A 20,862-nucleotide genomic window follows, 5' to 3' on the forward strand; every position below is an offset into this window, starting at 1 on the left:
CATGCAGCTCACACCCAGAGTTACTGAGTCCTACCCTGTAAGAGTGGAGAGGAGGTGTAAAGTGGTGGCTACAGCCACAATGGATCAGTTACTCGTGCAGCTCACACCAGAGTTACTGAGTCCTCCCCTGTAAGAGTGGAGAGGAGGTGTTAAGTGGTGCCTAGTGCCAGTACCACACCAATGTAGTAGCAAAATTGACTTGTTGAAAAAGGTTGCGACTGTGACTAATGCCAGTACCTTATCAACAGAGAAGCAGAAATAGGTGGTTGAAAAGGGGTCAGGGACAGCTAATGTCAGCTCTGTTGCACTACAGGAGACATACCCATCTGAAAAGGGGCAATCCAGCCTCAATTCAAGCATTGAAAGCTGTTAGTAACTTCTGCAAATAAACTCACCAGAACTGAGGTCCGGGCTGCATTCAACTTCCATCCAATGACGATCAACGAAGACTGAAATGGGCTCTTCGTCTTTCTTTGGACACAAGTTGTTCTTGAGAGAAAGATTTGCTGGAGAACAAGGTGTGCTGTGTTAACAAATATGGGTGACTTGGACAGCGTCAATTAGACTAACTCATACCAAAGTACAATTAGGCTGATATTTTAAGGACAGATGCCCTTGAGGTTGGAGCCAACCAAGGTAATAGGTCATAATCTCATTAACTCTTAGGCCAGAGTCTAAGTGATTCTAACTACCTGCGCTTAAATCTGAGCCACCACTTAATGAATGCCTAAGACCACCACCAAGCTAGCACCAGCACCCTTAGGATAAAACAAACAACAGCCTAAAGAGCAGTCCCACTGCGTTTCACTGAGCGCAGAGTCGGACTTGTTACAAGGATTGCCCAGTTGCACCCATATTCCCTGATCCCACAGAACTAGCCTAAAAGTATCCTGTCTAGTTTAACTGTCCTTAAAACTATTTCACTTAAAATTAAAAAAAAAATTTTAAAGTATATTTCCAGATTTGAGTATGCAAACCTTTACAATGCCACAAAGAAATTCACTGTCATTAAGGGATATTCAGTGGAGCACGTTTGTGGTGCTGTAATAATGACTAACAGTCTGGCACAGGAGTAACTTTATGGGTGCATTTTGTCACGTTATTACTTCAGTGGGGTCTTTTGCACCCCAGGATGTATTCTTCTGTCTGCTTTGCTCCTTCTCCCCTCCATGCCTCACGTCCTCTTTTTCTCGTATAGGTGTATGTGCTTCCTTCTCACTCTAATGCATGCTTGTTTCCCCCCAGGGTGGTTCTGTTTCCACACGGATACGGTTCTGCGTATCTTTCTATTACCAATGGGAATTCTTCCCTGCATATGAATATATATGTAGCTCTCCCTCTCGAAGTCTCTTTCTCTCGATATCTTTCAGGTCGCTCTTCTTAACTCTTTCCTGGATGACTCTTCTGGATTTCCCCCATGCAGGATCCAAGATATCTTCCTGTTCAACCTCACCTCCTTGGCGTGGTATTCCTTCAAACCTTTTGCAATCACTCCTGTTTTGTTGAATCCCTTTTTGTTGGTTTTAGGACTGTGTGCACTTTGCTAACCAGCGATAAAGGAAAATTGGACTACAACCTATCGGCACAATTAATTTACTTATAAGTCCTTAGTAAAATGGTACTACATGTACCTGGGGCTTGTAAATTAAATGTTACAAGTGGGCAGCAGCAGTCATCTTACCACCCAATAATGTAGCTTTTTAAACGCGTCTCATGCCTGCCATTGCAGCCAGTAGTGCTGTTTTAATCTGTCATTTGACCTGGAAAAGTAAACCTTTCGTCAGGCCTAAACCGATCTTTCTAACACTTATGTGTCAGGCCAAAAGGCTCATAGGGCAGGGAGCATTGTGTTTAAAAAGTAGGACTTGGTGTTTAAGTTTTACATGTCCTAAAGTCGTTTTCACTGTTGTACGGGTCACCTTATTACAAGTAGTAAGTAATAACTGTAGATTGAGAGAAGATCGAGACATGTGGTTTACAATCAAATTAATTGTAATTTAAAACCTTCTTTAACAGTGGTCAGGTTTTAGAACATTGCCATTTCCTTGTCCCAGCCGACTGTGCCTTTCTGCCACTGTTCTGAGTCCCATGAATGAGAGTGGCTCGGCGTACGTGTGGATGGGCCACCCTGGCAGGATGATTGCACTTCAGTGGACACACACGGACACATGCACTTGACACCAGGCCTGCCCTGCCGTTTGTCGCCCACAGGACAGTTTGGAGACTTGTAGTCCCCATCACACAAACAACACTGGACTTCCAGAGGCACTCTTCAGAATGCTCTGCGGAAGCCACAAAAGAAGGGCTGTCCTGCTACCAGAGGTCTTCCCTGCTGCTTGATGCCTGCCTTGCTGTCTGAGTAGAAAGACTGGACCGGTTACCTTCATCCCAGGCTACCCAGAGTGCTCCAAGGGTCAGTTGGCTAACCTCCTGTGTCGGCTACAGGGACAAAATAAGCTTTAGAGGCCTTCTTGCAACTGCCCATCTGACCTGCTGCAAGTGGACCTGCCTGAGCCCTGCTGGCCTCTGCTGGAATGAGTCCCTGATCCCCAATAGGTGCCGCCACAGGTTCTGACAGGCATCAGAGTATACTCCTCCGAAAGAAATGGTGACATTTCTGATGTTTGTGCTCCTTGCAATAAGGGCATTCAAGCCAAGACTCTACTGCCCACGAAGTCTACCAACATAAAGGTCTGGTGAGACCTGCTTGTCGTGCTACAGTGACTGGCAACATGAGAGCCACACTTCGTGGTGCACTGACAGCCCGCTGTGACCGCCATCGCGAAACTACAGCAACAACTGTAGAAAAGGCTGCAACGCCCGGCTGGCTCTTCAAGCGACAGCGACAACCATTCACTATGTTCTACCTGCTCCACGCAGCCTCCTCCACTGCAAACAGAACTCTTCACCCCAGACTCAGAAGTTACCTCTTCAGTAGGACTGATCTGGTCCCTGTATCTGACCTGTGCTTTATCACCCTCTGCCTGAACTTATGACTTTCTCCCGCTGTAGCGCCACCAAATGAGGGTGAGTACTGCTTTGTGCATTTAGGTGCCACTTTCACTGAAAACTCCCAAAAACCACATCTCTGCTTCTGCTGATTGGATTTTTGTCATTCTGGTAACATTTTATTTCATAAAATCTACTCTATTGTTCTAAATTGGTTTGGAATTTTTCTTGTGCTGTGCTTTCACTTTACACACTGCCTGTAAGTTCAGCGTGACTGCTTTCATGGCGAGCGACCAGAGGGTTAAGCACGGGTTAATTTAGTGACTTTTGTGGTTCACCCTGACAAGGATTGTGGTTGTTGCTTGAATGGGCCTTCCATCCCTCTCAAGCACTTGCTCTTCTGTTCTAGCTTCACTGCGTCACTCCTTTGAGCCTCCTTCTCTCGGACTAGAGCTATTCTCACATTTGATAGGATACTCTTATTTTCTGTCTTTCACATCCCATTCATACACGCAGCCTCCCTCTTGTCCCGCACTTGGATGCATTTTGGGTTCGGTGTTGCGCCTCATACCATCTCATCTGGGTGCCGCCCTCATTTCTTCTCTCCATAGGCTTCTTCTGGGTGTTTTGTTTTCTCCATCACTTTTACTTTCTTTAACATTCCTTGTCTTTTTGCTTAAGTAGGTCACACCTTGTCTCATTGCTGTATTTCTATATGGGCAACACTAATCGCTTAATCTGGGGGCGTCACTGTCTATTGCTCTCTTACTTTCCCTCATCCCCATAGTCTCTAGACTAAGGCTGGTGCCTCGTTTCAAAGTCTCCCAGGTATTTCTCCTTTTAAACGTTTAATGTTTTGTTTCCTACCATCTTGCAACATATTCCCTCATTGCTACCTTGCCCTCATTCCACGGCTTATATCTTTGAATCCAATTCTTTAGGGGCCCAATCACCGACTATTGCTTAAATTGCTCTCCATTTCTTTACAAGGTATAGCATTCTTTCTTTACTTTCTTGCTGTCTTCTTACCTTCCCCACTGACTAGCCTTTATGCTTCATTCCCATTGTTACTAAGTCCTTTCTGTTCATTTTTAGAAGGTACTTCAAGATAAAAGGAAGTTTTTGGTATGCAAGAATAACAGAGCGGAATTGTGGATGATAAAGATTGATTCAGGGGTCTACCTGACGGCAGTTTCTTACTGTGTCACCAATGCGGTGTCTCTTGCCCATCCCCATTGCAGGTCTAAGCCTTAGTGCTACTGCAGCAAGCAATTCTAAGTGTGTCTGCGATATATTATCTATTACTGTATTTCTTCTGTTCCTGTCCCAAAAACTGCATCGATCTGCACTTGCAACCATGAGACATTGGAAGTTATGCCCACGTCTGCAGCCAGCTAGCAGCTACCACACTCTTCACTTAAGAGAAATGTATACCATGGCTTCTCTCAGACTCCTGGGTGTCCGTAGAATGCATCTCTTGCTTTTCTTTGGTTGTTAGCGAAGAGACTGTGGTTGCGATGAGAGGACCTGTCAAGAATAAGAAAACAGACATTAATGGAGATCGAGGCACAAGAGAAGTGAACTATGAAAGGGGAGCAAGGCTAAAAACAAAAAGGGGTTAACGTCTAATGAAGGATCCTAATAAAACCCTCTTGTAATTAAACTTGTGATACTCCGGTGATAACTCAGAGTTAAGGGTTTAGTTTCGGCGTAGGCTGTCACCTCATCATCAGGTGTACGTGTGTGATGTTGTACACACTAAGGAAGAGTAGAAAGTTATCACTCTAGCTGCACCACGATCGAACACTCAAGAGAGACTTCTTCCTCCGCCAGCTCCTCGAAAGCACACTGTGGACTCAGATTTTCAAAGTAGTTGGGGGACCTTGTGATGAAACATGGTGCTGTAAGTCGCTGAGGGTTTGACGACATTTACTGAGTATGTAAAACAATACAGAATGAGTACATGAAACAATACAGAGAGGAGGGCAGAGAGATACATGGAACTCACACAGTGGTGCAGAGAAAAGAAGTAGAGTAGCCGTAAATTTGAACAAATACACTTAAAGTGCACAAAAGCACTTAAAAAATGAAGCAGCTCAATAGCCAATGGCAGCTACCAGGCCCTCCAAAAACTAAATATTAAATAAAGATGTTTTTTGAAGGACCGCAAAGAAAGGATGAGGAGTAAGTGATGGAATGGGTGGAGAGCATCTGAGGAACCGATGGGTGAAGAAGTGAACTCATGGGGGGCCGCAACGAAGAATGTATGGGGGAGCAGAGGAGAAGGCAGGGGCAGAAAAAGAGATACAAACCTTAATTAAAAGCAGAAAAGGCGGGACCAGTGTGCTGAGTCAGTGGATTACGGAGCAAAACAGGGTGTGTGGGGGCTGCATTAAAGTGAGAAAGTAGTACAGAGGGAGAGATAAAGGAACAGCATGCACTCTCATGAAATGCTGAAAGAAGAAGAGAAAAGTAAAGTAAGTAGAAATGATGTACACTGCGCGATTGCTGAGGAGTCTGGACGCTAGTGGTTACTGAAAACAAAACGGAGTACGAGTTGCAATCGATTAACAGGCTATGCTGCTCTTAAACAGCCATATCTTTAAAGACCTTCTGAAGGAAGAGTGGTTAAATTCTGATCTCAGTTCCAATGGTATCAAAATCCAAACTTTGCAAGTTACAAATTGGAAACTTCTCTCTCCCCATCTTTTTCATTTTACGAAGAGAGAGCAGGCTTGCTGAACTAGATCTAAGAGTTTGAGTAGGCACATGCCAGACAAAGGTCTCCTGGAAGGACGCAGGGCCCCTTCTGTGCACTGCTTAATGCGCTATACACAAAGCTTTGAATATTACCATATCACTGACAGGTAGCCAGTGAAGATTGCTAACGCTCTCTGAAATAAGCAAATTTAGGAATTCCCAACAGTAGATGAGCAGTAACGTTTTGGAGGGATTGAAGTTTCCGAAGCAAGCGTTTTTGGGTACCTGGGTTCACTGCATTACAATAATCTAATTTCGATAGCACCAGAGCCGCCACCACTGTTTTCGGTCATTCTAATGGAATTGACAGAAATATTTTCCTCAAAACTCTGAGGAGATAAAAACAAGTGCAGGGGATCTGGCTGTTTTGGCAGACAAATTCAGCTGAATATCAAAATAGCACTCCCAGATCTTTTGCTTTCAACACGGGGCAGGGAAGCTGCCCAAGATTTGTCTGCCACCACAACGTATTCCAAAAGGATGTATTGGCACCTAAAAGAGCTACTTCCATCTTTTCTGAATTCAACTTTCAACAGTTATCCTTCATGCAGGTCACTGTCTTGGCCAGGCAGCCTCAGCAACATCAGATGATATTGATACCAAAATGGGTGTATAGTCTGCATAGGATAATGCCACCAACCCAAATGATTGGCTGAGTTTCAATCGAGGGATAACGTGGATGTTGAACAATGCGGGTGACAGATACGATCCTTGTGGTACTCCGCAAAGTAGAGAAAAAGGATCAGATGCAAACTCTCCAAAGCACACCCTTTGTTCTCAGATAGACAACATTTTTTGAGGAACAGTAAGGGCTGCACCTCTAATCCAGACGTTCTCTAGCCATCTGACAAGCGTAGGATGGTTCATCTTTCTTGACTTGCAGCTGAGAGGTCGAGAAGTATCAATGCAGCCCAATCTCCCTGATCCACTAATTTATGTATCTCCTCTGTGGCGATCACTAACGCTGACCCTGTGCAGTGTTGAGATCTAAAACTGTGTTGAAAAGGAACTAAAACCTTTGTGAGTCCAGGTAGTCCCCAAGTTCTTCATTAATGGCTTTTTCTAGTATTTTTGCAGGGCGAGAAACCTTTGCAATAAGTCCATAGTATTTGGTATCACCTGGGTCCATTGAAGCTTTTTATAGGAGGGGGTATATCGATGCTTTGTTCCATTTCGTTGGGTAGTGACCTGATTCTAACGCTTTATTAAGAAGAGGGGTCAAATGCATAGAAATTGTGATAGAGACCATATGTAGACATATAGGGGAAAGGGTCCATAGGGGAACACGATTTGGTAGCTTCTAATAACCTATTGACTTTATCTTCAGTTAAAAGGAAAAATAAATGTTTCAAAAGAACTGCGTCCCTGTCTCCCTCCTTCCAAGCGGAACATTGCTCATTTTTGTGACTTGTAGAAAATTCTTTGTATAAATCATTAACTTTGGCCTGAAAAAAAATGCAGCCAGTTCTGTACAAATTGTTTAGTGAGTGTAAACGTCTGAGTTATTAAATTTAGATAGAGTCCTCACTGTATCAAAGAGCTCACTGGGAGAATTTTGAGCCGGCTAATTTTTTCAGTATAGTATCTTGTTTTTGCTATCTTAATCATGGCTTTATATTTTCCTTTCTCATCATCCTTACAGTCCTTCTTCAACCTACGTTGTTGAGCCCTAAATGTTTTTTCATAGAGCAAAGAGGTTTTTATTATATGTTCTTTAGGTTTCCTCAGGAGCTAGTTTAGTAGTGGCTTTGTGAATCCAGTCTGTGAAATTGCTCACAGCAATATCCAACTCTTTATTTAAATCTGGTGCATGCTCTTTCAACAAAGCCTCCAACTCATCCTTGTTTTTCAAAGTGTGAGCAGTGGAAGGATACATATCATCCAGGGAAAAGGATAGTAAAGAAGCTATTCTCCAGGAGAGGGACAAACACAAGAAGAGAAAGAAAAAGCATCAACTAAGAAGCAATCCCTCTCTTCTGAGATTGAGAAGGAAGCCAATGGTAAGCAATGGGCTGTCTCTAACAATAAGCCTTGGTATTGTACAGAAGAGGTCTTACAACAACTGAAAGAAAGATCTGCAGCCAAAAACGATGGATAGACTTTGATAAGAAAGTGGGCACAAGTAGGTAATTGTACCGACAGCAACACAGACCTACAGAACACATTTCAAACAGGTGAATAACCAGTGTAGAGGGAATGCAGCAAACAGAAAAGCATGCCTGGGAAAAGAATGTCACTCACAGACTAATGTGAAACAAAGGTCAACTGAAGGGAATTTGGAGAAAACAATTCATAAAATATAAAACCTGTAAGCCAAGAAAGAATTGGAATTCACAAGGTGAAGATGGAGAGATTTAACTCTGACAGCAGATCTAGTGGACAGACACAGAGTGAACTTCACGCTGGTGATACTGGCAGAAAGTGAAGCTCTTGGAGACCCTCCTTGAACATTATCCTTCTGATGTGATACCTAGCAGCAGCTTCTACTTGAGACCCACCAGGAATATTATCCTTCTGATGCGACCCCCGCCCCAGCTGTGATACCTAGCAGCAGCTTCTACTTGAGACCCACCAGGAACATTATCCTTCTGATGCGACCCCCGCCCCAGCTGTGATACCTAGCAGCAGCTTCTACTTGAGACCCACCAGGAACATTATCCTTCTGATGCGACCCCCGCCCCAGCTGTGATACCTAGCAGAAGCTTCTACTTGAGACCCACCAGGAACATTATCCTTCTGATGCAACGCCGCCCCAGCTGTGATACCTAGGAGCCGCTTCTACATGAGACCCTCCTTGAACATTATCCTACTGATGCGACCCACGTCCCAGGTGTGATACTGAGGAGCCGCTTCTTCATAAGACCTTCCTTGAACATTATCCTGATACAACCCCGTCCCATCTGTGATATCTAGGAGCAGCTTCGACATAAGAATAGGAAGAGGTGGTGCAACTCTATGAATTACAAACAGACTTGTTTCTGACTCGATATGAAGCTCTTCGGAGTATCGCGTCCACACCAACTACAGCACGTGCCACCAGGGTCCCCTCAAGGCAAGGAAGATACTTCGTTCTCTAACCCAGCAACTAAGAACTTGCAATACAAATCTGAAATAACAAGCGAGTCTGGTCACAGACTCTAATTCCACTTCCATAAGACTGGCTTCATAACATTACCCAGAGCAATCAAGGCCTGGTGAATTTCCTTCATCACGTTTCGGTACAATTCTCTCTGCCATTCTTGTAGCAGTTTCCACTCCTCATTCGAGAAACAGGCAAAGGAGTCTTGGATGGTGATCTGCACCTGCAACAGACAAGTTCACATTACACTGAGCCATTCAAGACAGTGATATACAGCATACAACTAGCATAAGTAAACACTGCTTCCACTCACCCCCCTCTTTTGTTTCCAATAAGCTGACATCAGTAGAGAATGGTTATAAATAAGGCTTGTTATTGAAGCAGAAGGGGAAGGAAAGACCCTCAATCACTGTCCATGGAACTGCCCTGCTCGTGTCAGGTCTGAAAGCCACAGGAGCCGGGTCAGTCAGTGCATAAGACTCACAAACACAGTCCCTGTAACTGCCCTGCTCACCTCAGCTCTGAAAGCCAGGGGCAGTCGTCAGTGCATAAGACTCTCAAACACTGTCCCTGCAACTGCCCTGCGTTTCTCAGCTCTGAAAGCTATAGGAGCAAGGGGCAGTTGTCAGTGCATTTAAACTTGAAGGATTTTTTTTTACCATCAAGTGGTTCATCACCACCCCCTTTTCTGAATCATCAAGTGAAAAGCAGCATAAGAAGAGTATTCAATTCAAAATCTTAATTCGGATACAAATATATCCGTAAAAGCACAGGTCAAGCAGAAGCATAATTTTACACAGATCAACAATCCGGTAAAATCAACTACACCTTGCTGGGAGACCTCAATTTCAGCCTCGACAACGAACTAGACCCTAACACCACATCGCTCCTGGACAACCTCCACAACATAGGACTCCGCCAGATTGAGACCGAACCTACTCACTCAGCAGGACACACCCTCGACCCCCATCTTCACAACAGAAAAATCCATCACTTTTCAGACCATCGATGCATCCACTTCACCTTCAAAACACCCACCATCCACAGAACCCAGCACCTGCTCCCACAAAGAAACTGGACCAAAATCACTGACTACCTGCTCACCTCCTCACTCGGCAACTCCACCCCAACCATTGCAGAAGACGACGACCCCAACACAGCAGCCTGAACTCTGCACAGATGGATCTTCAACAGCGCCAACACAATAGACGCCCTCAAGAAGAACAACACACATGCCAAGAAAGCCAGATAGTTTACCACCGAACTTCAGAGAGTCAAGACGCACAAGCCGCCACCTCGAAATGGCATGGAGGAACTCCATATCTACAGAAGCCCTAAACAACTTCAGGGCTGCCACCAACGCACGCCACCAACTCATCAAAAATACGAGAAAAAGAGCGATCAAAAACAGAATCTCCACACAAGCGCACAACAGCAAGAACTCTTCAGCATCCTCAAGGAATTCGTCCAACCCACCAGCGAATCTACAGACATCCCTCCCTCTGAAGACCTCTGCGACAAACTCAGCACCTTCTTCCACCACAAAATCAAGAACATCTACGACAACTTTGACAAAGACAGCCAACCTAACCAACCACCCCCAACACCCTGAAGCCAACGATCGACAGCTGGACAGCCCTCACCATCGAAGACACACTGAAGACGATGAAGTCAATCCACTCCGGGCCCCCATGGCCGCCTGCCCCCACCACATCTTCAACAGAGCAGCTGACATCATCGTACCTGTGCTTCGCCACACAATTAACGGCTCCCTAGCGAACGCCTTCTTCCCTGATGACTGGAAGCTCGCCGAGATCAACCCCCTCCCGGAGAAGCCCTCAGCGGACCCCCTCCAACCTCAAAAACTACAGATCCATCTCCCTGCTCCCGTTCCCAGCGAAAGTCATCAAGAAAGCCAACAACAACCAACTTGCCACGAAGAGCACAACATCCTTGACTCCTCCCAATCCGGCTTCAGAAAAAACCACAGCACAGAAACCACCCTCTTCGCTGCAACAGACGACATCCGCTCCCTCCTGGACAGAAGAGAGACAGTAGCCCTCATCCTACTCGACCTCTCAGCGGCCTTCGACACAAACTCTCACAGCACCCTAACTCGCAGACATCACGACGCTACGATCCTGGTCAAGGCCCTCAACTGGATTCCCTCCTACCTCTCCAGCAGAACGCAGCGGGTCCGGCTCCCTCCTTTCCTCTCGGACCCTACACCAACAACCTGCGGGGTGCCCCAGGGATCATCCCTCAGCCCCACACTGTTCAACGTCTACATGGCTCAGATCGCCCCCATCGTCCAAACCCACGGACAATATTGTTTCATACGCAGACGACACCCAACTCATCCTCTCCCTATCCAACAAACCCAATGCAGCCAAACACAACTTTCAAGAAGGCATGGAAGCTGTTGTCAAATGGATGAAAAGCAGCTGCCTACAACTCAACTCCCAGAAGTACTCATCATGGGCTCACACCCAGACGCCTGGAACGACACCTGGTGACCCCCAGCCCTCTGAAGCCCGCCCACCCCCACGGACCACGCACGCAACCTCGGACTCATCCTGGACAACGAACTAAAAATGGACCACCAGATCAACTCCGTTGCATCCTCCTGCTTCCACACCCTCCGCCTCCTACGCAAGACCTTCAAATGGATCCCCTCAAACACAGAAAGACCATCACCCACACCCTCCTCACCAGCAGACTGGAGTACGGCAACGCACTCTATGCTGGAATAAACATAAACCTCACCCACAAGCTACAAAACATCCAGAAGGCCGCCGCAAGACTGGTCCTCAACCTGCCAAGACACTGCCACATCTCCCAGCACCTGCACACACTCCACTGGCTCCTCATCAAGGCTAGAATCACCTTCAAGATTCTCACCCATGCACACAAAGCCTTCCAAAACACCGGAGCAGCATACCTGAACAGCCGACTCGAATTCCACGCACTCCACAGGACTCTACGGTCAGCCCGCTCTACAACGCATGCAAAACTACCCCTATAACGAATTAACTGGTCACTAACTTTGGGCTCCGGGGTAAAGTGCTACTTGCTGTAAAGCGCTTGGATGCCTCATCAGGGGTAGTAAGCACTATATAAATACAACTTAAACCATTTAAACATAGCATCACATGGATATTATTCTTATGTCGAGTGTAGCAGAGCGAAAAGTAGTTGCACAGAAGGAAATGTTTTCCACAAATCAAGGTATCACTCCCCCAACCACCCTCACTTTTGAGGCACATTGACAGATATGCTTGCAATTCCCAGAAGTGAATAGCTATGACTGGAGGCGGATACAAAACACACAAAGGTGTGACACAGAGCACTGGTCATGACAGAGGTCAGGTAGGCTTTCTTTCTGTTATATCCCTCTGTTCTGTTACCTTTCACTTCATTCGTTTCTCTCTTCTTCATATTCTTGGATTGACGGATTTTCTTATTTGTGGACTCATTCTCTGTTTTATGGTTTATGTCTAGCTGTTTGAAATTGTGAATACTGGAGGACACAGGTGAATGTATTGATTATCAGCAGACCACCACACGTGGACATTACGATTCATAGGTAGTTAATACTCACAAATATTCTGTTGTCAATATTCACAGCTCACACTTGTGCTGTCAATAGTCACAACTTACAGGGCGTGGCCAACTGCCAGAGCTGATGGCCGCACTGTAGCACGGCTCCGGCCTTGATCCCCCTAGACCCCTGATTATCTGCGCACCTATCCGTCACTGTAGACACGTTTCCGTCAGAATCGATGGCGCGAGGGTCGGAGATCGATATCCGGCATTCAAGCAGGACCGGACAGATTCTTGTATCCTGTTGCGATTTGCGGCCTGCTCAGCGCCGTGTAGCCCTGGCCTTGCGTAATCACACAGCCGGGAGTTGCGACCATCTTGAAAGCGAAAGTAGGCGCCCCAGCCGGAACCTGAACACAAAGAACTCCGCAGTTCAACGAACCGCAAGGACACATTGCCGCAGAGGACACACCATGAAAATGGAAAGTGGAAGTCGGCGCGTACGCTGGGTTGTGCTGTGTGACCCAGCCGCGGAGTGAAGTGCTGCGGGCGTGCAAGACGACTGGAGTGCGGTCTGAAGCAGTAGTATTCCATCCGCCTACTATAAAATAGAGGCATCCTCGCGGACCCCTGCTCCTGAAGTAACACACAAGTACGCCGGATCCAGTCACATAATAGAGGCATACAATAATCACGCATTTCTAGACGGCATGCAGGGAGACATGGCTGCATAGCCCAATTGATGCGCTAAATACTGTCATCTCCATCCACTTGACCGAGCCTAGCCACAAAGAAAATCTCTCTCGTCTCTGTGTATAACTGGCTGAATGAGACTGAACGGTCCAACGTGACTACACCCCTTGCAGTGCCATCACGGTGGACGATTCAGAACAAAAAGGAGAGGGCAATCACTGTCAGCTGGGGGATAGAATTGTTATCATCAGTGGGGGAGTGGTGGTCTTGTGGGGTAAACCAATGGGGGAGCGACGGCGGGCAGGCGGTGGTGAGGTCCAAAGACACCAGTACCCTCCCCACGTATTACTATCTGAATTCCTCAGGGGAGCCACCATGTCCAGCACCAAAGGCAACTGTGGCTCGCACCAGCCCAAACTGGACAACATATCATGGCTCAAGAATCAGGAGAGGCCTGAGGTGCAAATGGACAGACCACCTGGAACCTGCGACACCCCTCCAGCGCAAGCGGACCCTACGCTACAAGACATTCTTAATGCTGTCACAGCGGTACGCACGTCATTAGAATCCCGTATTGATTCTGTCAATATTGAAGTTGGTCTCATCCGGGCGGATTTTCGCAAAATGAGTGATTGTGAGACTGAAGTCAGAGCCTGACTACCACCTCCAAGGGCTTAGAGAAGCAGGTCCAGGAATTGCAGAATACCACCAGGGTGCTTGCGGACCAACTCGATGACTACAAAGGAAGGGCCAGGAGGAATAACGTGCACATTATTGGTGTTCCCGAGAAGGCGGAGGGCCAGGCAGTAGACTTATTTGTGGAGGAACTAATCAAACAGCGGCTCCAGCCTAAGACTCTCTCCAAATACTTTTCAATTGAACGCGCACATCTTGTGCCGTGAGGCAAACCTAACCCTGGACAAACACCCAGGCCAATTTTGGCCTGAGTGTTCAACTTCCGTGATAGGGACATAATCCTGTAAACTGCGCAGTGTGCTCCTCCGATCAAGATTAACAATAGCACCATCATGTTTTTCCTGGATAATACCCTGAAGGTCCAAGAACAGCGCAGAATGTTCCTGGAAGTCAAAAAGGCCCTAAGGGATAAAGAGCTACAATATGCAATGTTGTTCCCTGCGAAACTCAGGGTGGAAGCTGAAAGCAAGGCATGGTTCTTCACGGAGCCGGAGGCATTCTGGGAGTAGCTGGACGGCAGGAGACAGGTTGGAGTCACGCATCACTCGGACAGACGTTGAAGGAGAACAGGAAAGGACCCCAAAGTGAACATGTCGGAATGAGAGGGAGGCAATACCACAGAAACAGAGTGAACAGAGACTGACCGAACTGGTCCTGCACAATGTAGTGGGAACAGGGACATACCTAAAGCTGGCAAAGGAACATACGTTGCCAGCTGTGAGTCATTCGTGTCTCCTTGCCAGACTGTCTGGTATTCGATCCAAACTGGTGATGTCTAATGGCAGCTGCCGAGGAGTCGGAGAGGCGACACCCTAGACTGGGAATGGCTGGGTATATGAACTGAATATGCTATAACTGGAGACTGGTTGCAATGCATATGTTTGATGGGAAGGGGGCGGGAGGGGTCTAGCCTTGTTGGTTCATATCTCCTCCGATATTGGAATGGGTGGACGAAGGTTGCTCTACAATGTTGGGGTGGTGGGTTGTTTGAAGTCCGTCTTGCAGGGGGGCATGTTGGTGGGGTGGTTGGGGCAAGTTAAGGGGAGTTTATTAACGTTCACATGCATCACGATGATCATCATTTCATCACTGAACACAGCTGTTGATGAACCCCGTCCGTTTTGTCTGTTGTACACAAGCCGCTGCCTACAAACACATTTTCTACCAAATATGCACACGGAGTATCTTTGACTACTACGTGCCCTAGAGGCGGTGGGACTAGTGGGAACCACATATAGCCATAATGGTGGCTACCGATGCCCCCTGTGACATGAGACTCGAGGCGACATTAACCTTCTCTTTTGGAATGTCAATGGGCTAGGAGAAAAAATTAAGAAGGGGTAGGGCCACAATATATCAAATGACAGGAGGCAGACTTGGTTCTACTGCAGAAAATAATCAAAACATGAGCAGGAAGTTTCCAAAACTCTAGAAGACTAAGGAGTTCAAATGAATACAATTGCCCACAAAAACGCTGTCAAGTATCAAATCATTTTATTTTTAAATATTTCTTAGTAAGAAGACATTCATTTGTTCAAAGAGATTCATTTCATAGACATATAAAATTATATTCTTTGGCGATATTGGCCCAGCACAAGAACCAGAAGGGAAATATATACAGAACCCATTCATACTCTCAGACATCATGTACAAATGATGTAAATATGTTATGCTGCTATATTGGGTAATTTAGGTAGATGTAAATGGTTCGATAAATGGGACACCATCGGAATATCACAAGTGAGCGACTTAATAAAGACAGGTAAAATATTGACCTTTGCAGAACTGCAAATAGAGTACAAACTATTCGTAAAGTAAAGCAATGTCCCTCACATCCCGGAAAATAATGAATAACTCACCAGACCCAATGACCCCCCTATACACACCTGGCAGACTGACGTAGGAGACTCAGAGGAAGAGGACTGGCGTGATGCACTGTCCTCCCCGCGCAAGGTAGCCATACTGTCAAGGGTGCGACTGGTACAATTGAAAGTTTTACACTGCACGTACATTGCATGCACGACGTTGGTCAAGATGGGGCGCAGTAGTTCGACAGATTGTAGAAGGGGATGAGGGGAGGCAGGTATGTTCGACCACATACTCTGGGAATATTTCTTGATACAGAGTTACTGGGAGGCAGTTAACTAAGTAGTGAGTGAGGTGAGTGGAATCGCCCTAACACTGTCCCTCAAGACATGAGTCCTCAACATCTGGGACACCACTGACTTCACAAGTATGGATCAATTGAAGGCAGCCAACAGGTTAATACATGCGAAGCATAATATTGCCCTTAATGAAGAGTTCAGATTGTAGAATGGAAACTGGATTTTGATTGGTATATGCTGGCAGAGCGAGCAGTCTATACGAATAGAGGTTGCCCCAAAAAGTGGAATAAGATATGGGGGAAATGGAATGCATATCGTGGTAACATTTGCACCTCCCCATCATAACAAAGAAATGGACCGGACACACGCATGACACAATCGTGAATGGGGAAGGGGAGGGGGGCAAAAGATGGGATGTTTAGTATTGAATGGTAATCTCATGTCTTTGATCTGTACTGAAGTATATGTTTGTAATGTACATTATTTAGAACATTTAATAAAAAAAGAGTTAAAATAAAAATATTCACAGTTCAGACTTGTGCTGCCAATAATCACAGATCAGACGTGTGCTGTCAATATTCACTAGTCACGCTTCTTGTACTGTCAATATTCACAGCTCACACTTGTTGGTTATCAATAATCACAGCTCACACTTGTGCTGTCAAGATTCACAGCTCACACTTGTGCGGTTGATATTCACAGCTCCCTCATCTTGTGCTGTTAATATTCACAGCTCACACTTCTTGTGCTGTTAATATTCACACCTCTTGTGCTGTTGATATTCACAGCTCACACTTCTTGTGCTGTTGATATTCACAGCTCACACTTCTTGTGCTGTCTCACACTTCTTGTGCTGTCAATAATCACACCTCACACTTCTTGTGCTGTCTCACACTTCTTGTGCTGTCAATAATCACACCTCACACTTCTTGTGCTGTTGATATTCACAGCTCACACTTCTTGTGCTGTCAATAATCACACATCACACTTCTTGTGCTGTTGATATTCACAGCTCATACTTTCTTGTGCTGTCAGTGTTCACAGCTCACACTTCCTGTGCTGTTGATATTCACAGCTAACACTTGTGCTGCTAATATTCACAGCCCACACTTGTGCTGTTGATATTCACAGCTAACACTTGTGCTGCTAATATTCACAGCCCAAACTTGTGCTGTTGATATTCACAGCTCACAGTTGTGCAGTTGATATTCACAGCTCACACTTCTGCAGTCTGTGTTCAGAGCTCACACTTGCGCTGTTGATATTCAACTGCTCACACTTCTTGTGCTGTTGACATTAACAGCTCACACTTGTGCTGTTGATAGTCACAGCTCACTGTGTGCTATTGATATTCACAGCTCACACGTCTTGTGCTGTTGATATTAACAGCTCACACTTTCTTGTGCTGTTGATATTCACAGCGCACACTTCTTGTGCTGTTGATCCTCACAGCGCACACTTATTGTGCTGTTGACATTAACAGCTCACACTTATTGTGCTGTTGATAGTCACAGCTCACACTTCGTGTGCTGTCAATAACACCCACCGACCACGCACACAACCTGGGGTTCATCCTTGACTCCACCCTCTCCATGATGAAGCAGGTCAACGCCGTATCGTCCTCCTGCTTCAACACCCTCTGCATGCTCCGCAGGATCTACAAGTGGATCCCGACCGAAACAAGCACAATCACCCAGGCCCTCGTCAGCAGCAGGCTGCACTACGGAAACGCACTCTACGCAGGAACGTCGACCAAACTCGTGAGACGGCTGCAACGCATACAGAACGCCTCCGCCCGACTGACCCTCAACGTCCCATGCCACGGCCACATCACCCCCCACCTGAGAGACCTGCACTGGCTCCCCGTCAACAAGAGGATCACCTTCAGGCTCCTCACCCGGACCGGCCTACCTGAACAGCAGACTCCGCTTCTACCCCCCCCACCCGCCAGCTCCGCTCCGCCAGTCTCGCCCTCGCTGCTGTCCCCCGCATCCAACGAACGACCTCCAGCGGCAGATCCTTCTCCTACCTCGCTGCCAAGACCTGGAACACCCTCCCGACCCACCTACGGCAGACCCAAGACCTCCTGGCCTTCAGAAGACTCCTGAAGACCTGGCTCTCCGAGCAGTAGCGGCACCCCCAGACCCCCAGCGCCTTGAGACCCTCAGGGGTAAGTAGCGCGCTCTACAGGTACTCTGATTGATTGATTGGCAGCTCCGGCTTCTTAAGGCGCTGCTGTCCCCGCTGCGAGTGCTGGGCCGCCTCTGTGTTGTACCTGCTGTTATTTACACTATGCGATTGTGGGTTGTTGTGCATAGTATGTTTTCCACTTCCATGATCTGACATCACCCGCTGTCATCATGGAATGTTCACTATCTATAAATGAGACGTCACCGTGACAGTCTGACAGTTGTCACCTGATTCTCACGGTGGACGCTGTTAGCTTTCCTATGCCCAGCGGGCCTTTGGTATATATTAATAAATGTATATGTTAATCCTAACTTTGTGGCTGTCCATCAATCCACACTACACTCTGCCTCTCAGTCTCAGGCGTCACAGAGATTGCTTTAGTGTTTCACTGACGCCGCGTCCAGAGCTGCCCCTGATGTCACAGCTCGAGTGACGTCATTTCCTGTGAGGTCATCGACCCCCCGCTAGAGCCCTGCCCCCAGCTCACCTCGTCCGTCTTCGGTGTCGGCATCTCGGAGTCGACCCCTAAGGCGTGGATTCGCTGGGCTCCGAGAGCGGGTCTGGGCCGCGCTGACCCCGAGCGGAGAGGGACGAGGTCCGGAGGATCCACCGGCGAACAGCACTCCGTGGAAGAGGCCCGAGGGACTACTACGCACGCGCGCACCTCTGACGGAAATGACCCGCTGCCCGGCGAAGTACTGCGCATGCGTGCACATCTGACACGCGCATGACCCGCAGCCCGGCGAACTACTGAGCATGCGCGCACTTCTGAAGACATGACCTGCAACCTGCCTAAGTAGCTAAGTAGAACTACTACGCATGCGTGTGGCTCTGACGCCATGAGCTGCAGCCCGACGAACTACTGCGCATGCGCAAAACACAGGACACTAGTTCGCAATGCTTTCTTACTCATTAACCCTTAGTCTGCTATATGTCCAAAACGTTGCTACCCGTGCCCGGATACCATCATTCTAGTACACATGCTCACATCAAATATTACTCAAACCCTTACTCGCACTCCGCATGTAAGGCGGACGATTCCTTTCCAATGCGCATGCTCAGAGTAAGTAAACTAGTCTCTTGGAGCCTTCTCTATCATCCTGCGCATGCGCAAACCCCCAGACGCTTCCCGCGGGAGCGTGCTGTCGCCTCGCGTGACACCGCGAGAGGAGGGCGTGGTTTGTTCATTAACATTATGTACAGAGCAGAGCTGGCCCTGAGGCATCAGAGACTTTACAAGAGAACCAAAACCATAACAAACGCAGCGTGGGTAACAAAGATAAGAATGGCTAACAAAGAAATCAATGGCCAGCAAAGAAAAGAATGGCTAACAAAGATAAGCATGGGTAACAGAGATAAGCAAGGGTAACAAAGATAAGCATGGGTAACAAAGATAAGAATGGGTAACAAAGATAAGCATGGGTAACAAAGATAAGAAAGGGTAACATGGGTAACAAAGATAAGCAAGGGTAACAAAGATAAGCATGGGTAACAAAGATAAGAATGGGTAACATGGCTAACAAAGATAAGAATGGGTAACAAAGATAGGCATGGTAACAAAGATAAGAATTGGTAACAAAGATAAGCATGGGTAACAGAGATAAGCATGGGTAACAAAGATAAGAATGGGTACCATGGGTAACAAAGATAAGAATGGGTAACATGGGTAACAAAGATAAGCATGGCTAACAAAGATAAGAATGGGTAACATGGGTAACAAAGATAAGCATGGCTAACAAAGATAAGAATGGGTAACAAAGATAAGTATGGTAACAAAGATAAGCATGGTAACAAAGATAAGAATTGGTAACAAAGATAAGCATGGGCAACATAGATAAGCATGGTAACAAAGATAAGCATGACTAACAAAGATAAGAATGGGTAACAAAGATAAGCATGGGTAACAGAGATAAGCATGGGTAACAGAGATAAGCATGGGTAACAAAGATAAGAATGGGTAACAGAGATAAGCATGGGTAACAAAGATAAGAATGGGTAACATGGGTAACAAAGATAAGAATGGGTAACGAAGATAAGAATGGCTAACAAAGAAAAGAATAGCTAACAAAGATAAGAATGGGTAATAAAGATAAACATGGGTAACAAAGATAAGAATGGGTAACATGGGTAACAAAGATAAGAATGGCTAACAAAGATAAGAATGGCTAACAAAGATACACATGGGTAACATAGATAAGCATGGTAACAAAGATAAGCATGGCTAACAAAGATAAGAATTGGTAACAAAGATAAGCATGGGTAGGGCCAGAGGGGGAACTGAAAGCAGCCCCAGCAAATTTTTCCAGAGCAGCCCCCAACCGGCACGTAGCGAACGAGCGCAGCGAGCGGAGCCTGACCACTACTAGGAGGGTTTGGGGGCTTCTCCCCCAAAGAAAATTATGGAGAAAGGCAGACCAAAATGGTGCATTTTGCAGCACATTTTTCATTACAAATTTAATTGTATTAACTTTTAAAGTTTAGTAAATAGTAGATGATGACCTTAAAGAGCACCTGGTGATCCACTCATTATATCTAAAATTAAGGCAGGTCAGGTGCCTCAGTGCCTGCCTAGTCACGAGGGGTGTTGGTGGTAGACAGTGGGTGTGGCGCCGAAAGTAAGTTTACACGCGCCGCAGCCTGCATGCACTGGCTGCAGGCCACCCTGTCCCTGCACATGCACAGTGCAGTAGCTGGGTGGACTGGTATGGTAATTTGGGTTAAATTTAGTAGTGCATGTGTGAGGCACATGCACTACTAAATTCAAACCAACTACTGAACCTCAGAGGGGCGTGGCTTGGAGCTCAGCAAGATGGCTGCACTGTAGTGCTGCTCTGCCGGCCGCCAAAT

General features: G+C 46.6%; 1 protein-coding gene across 2 annotated transcripts in view; it reads right to left on the reverse strand.

Annotated features, from left to right (window-relative positions):
- The window catches only part of LOC147700506 (uncharacterized), a 100,646-nt gene extending 81,963 nt beyond the window's left edge, over positions 1 to 18,683 (reverse strand). For both annotated transcript variants that reach the window (XM_086929663.1, XM_086929662.1), the window contains exons 1-4: positions 18,503 to 18,683; positions 8,885 to 9,011; positions 4,384 to 4,476; positions 396 to 506 (exon numbers count right to left, since the gene is read on the reverse strand). In XM_086929663.1, coding sequence (XP_086785789.1) covers positions 396 to 506; positions 4,384 to 4,476; positions 8,885 to 9,011; positions 18,503 to 18,526 — 355 coding nt within the window. In that variant the 5' untranslated portion in view covers positions 18,527 to 18,683. The remainder of the gene's footprint in view (positions 1 to 395; positions 507 to 4,383; positions 4,477 to 8,884; positions 9,012 to 18,502) is intronic.
- Positions 18,684 to 20,862: the final 2,179 nt, after the last annotated feature.

The sequence above is a fragment of the Lissotriton vulgaris genome, chromosome 7 (genome assembly GCF_964263255.1).
Source record: "Lissotriton vulgaris chromosome 7, aLisVul1.2, whole genome shotgun sequence".
NCBI classification, from domain to species: Eukaryota; Metazoa; Chordata; class Amphibia; order Caudata; family Salamandridae; genus Lissotriton; species Lissotriton vulgaris.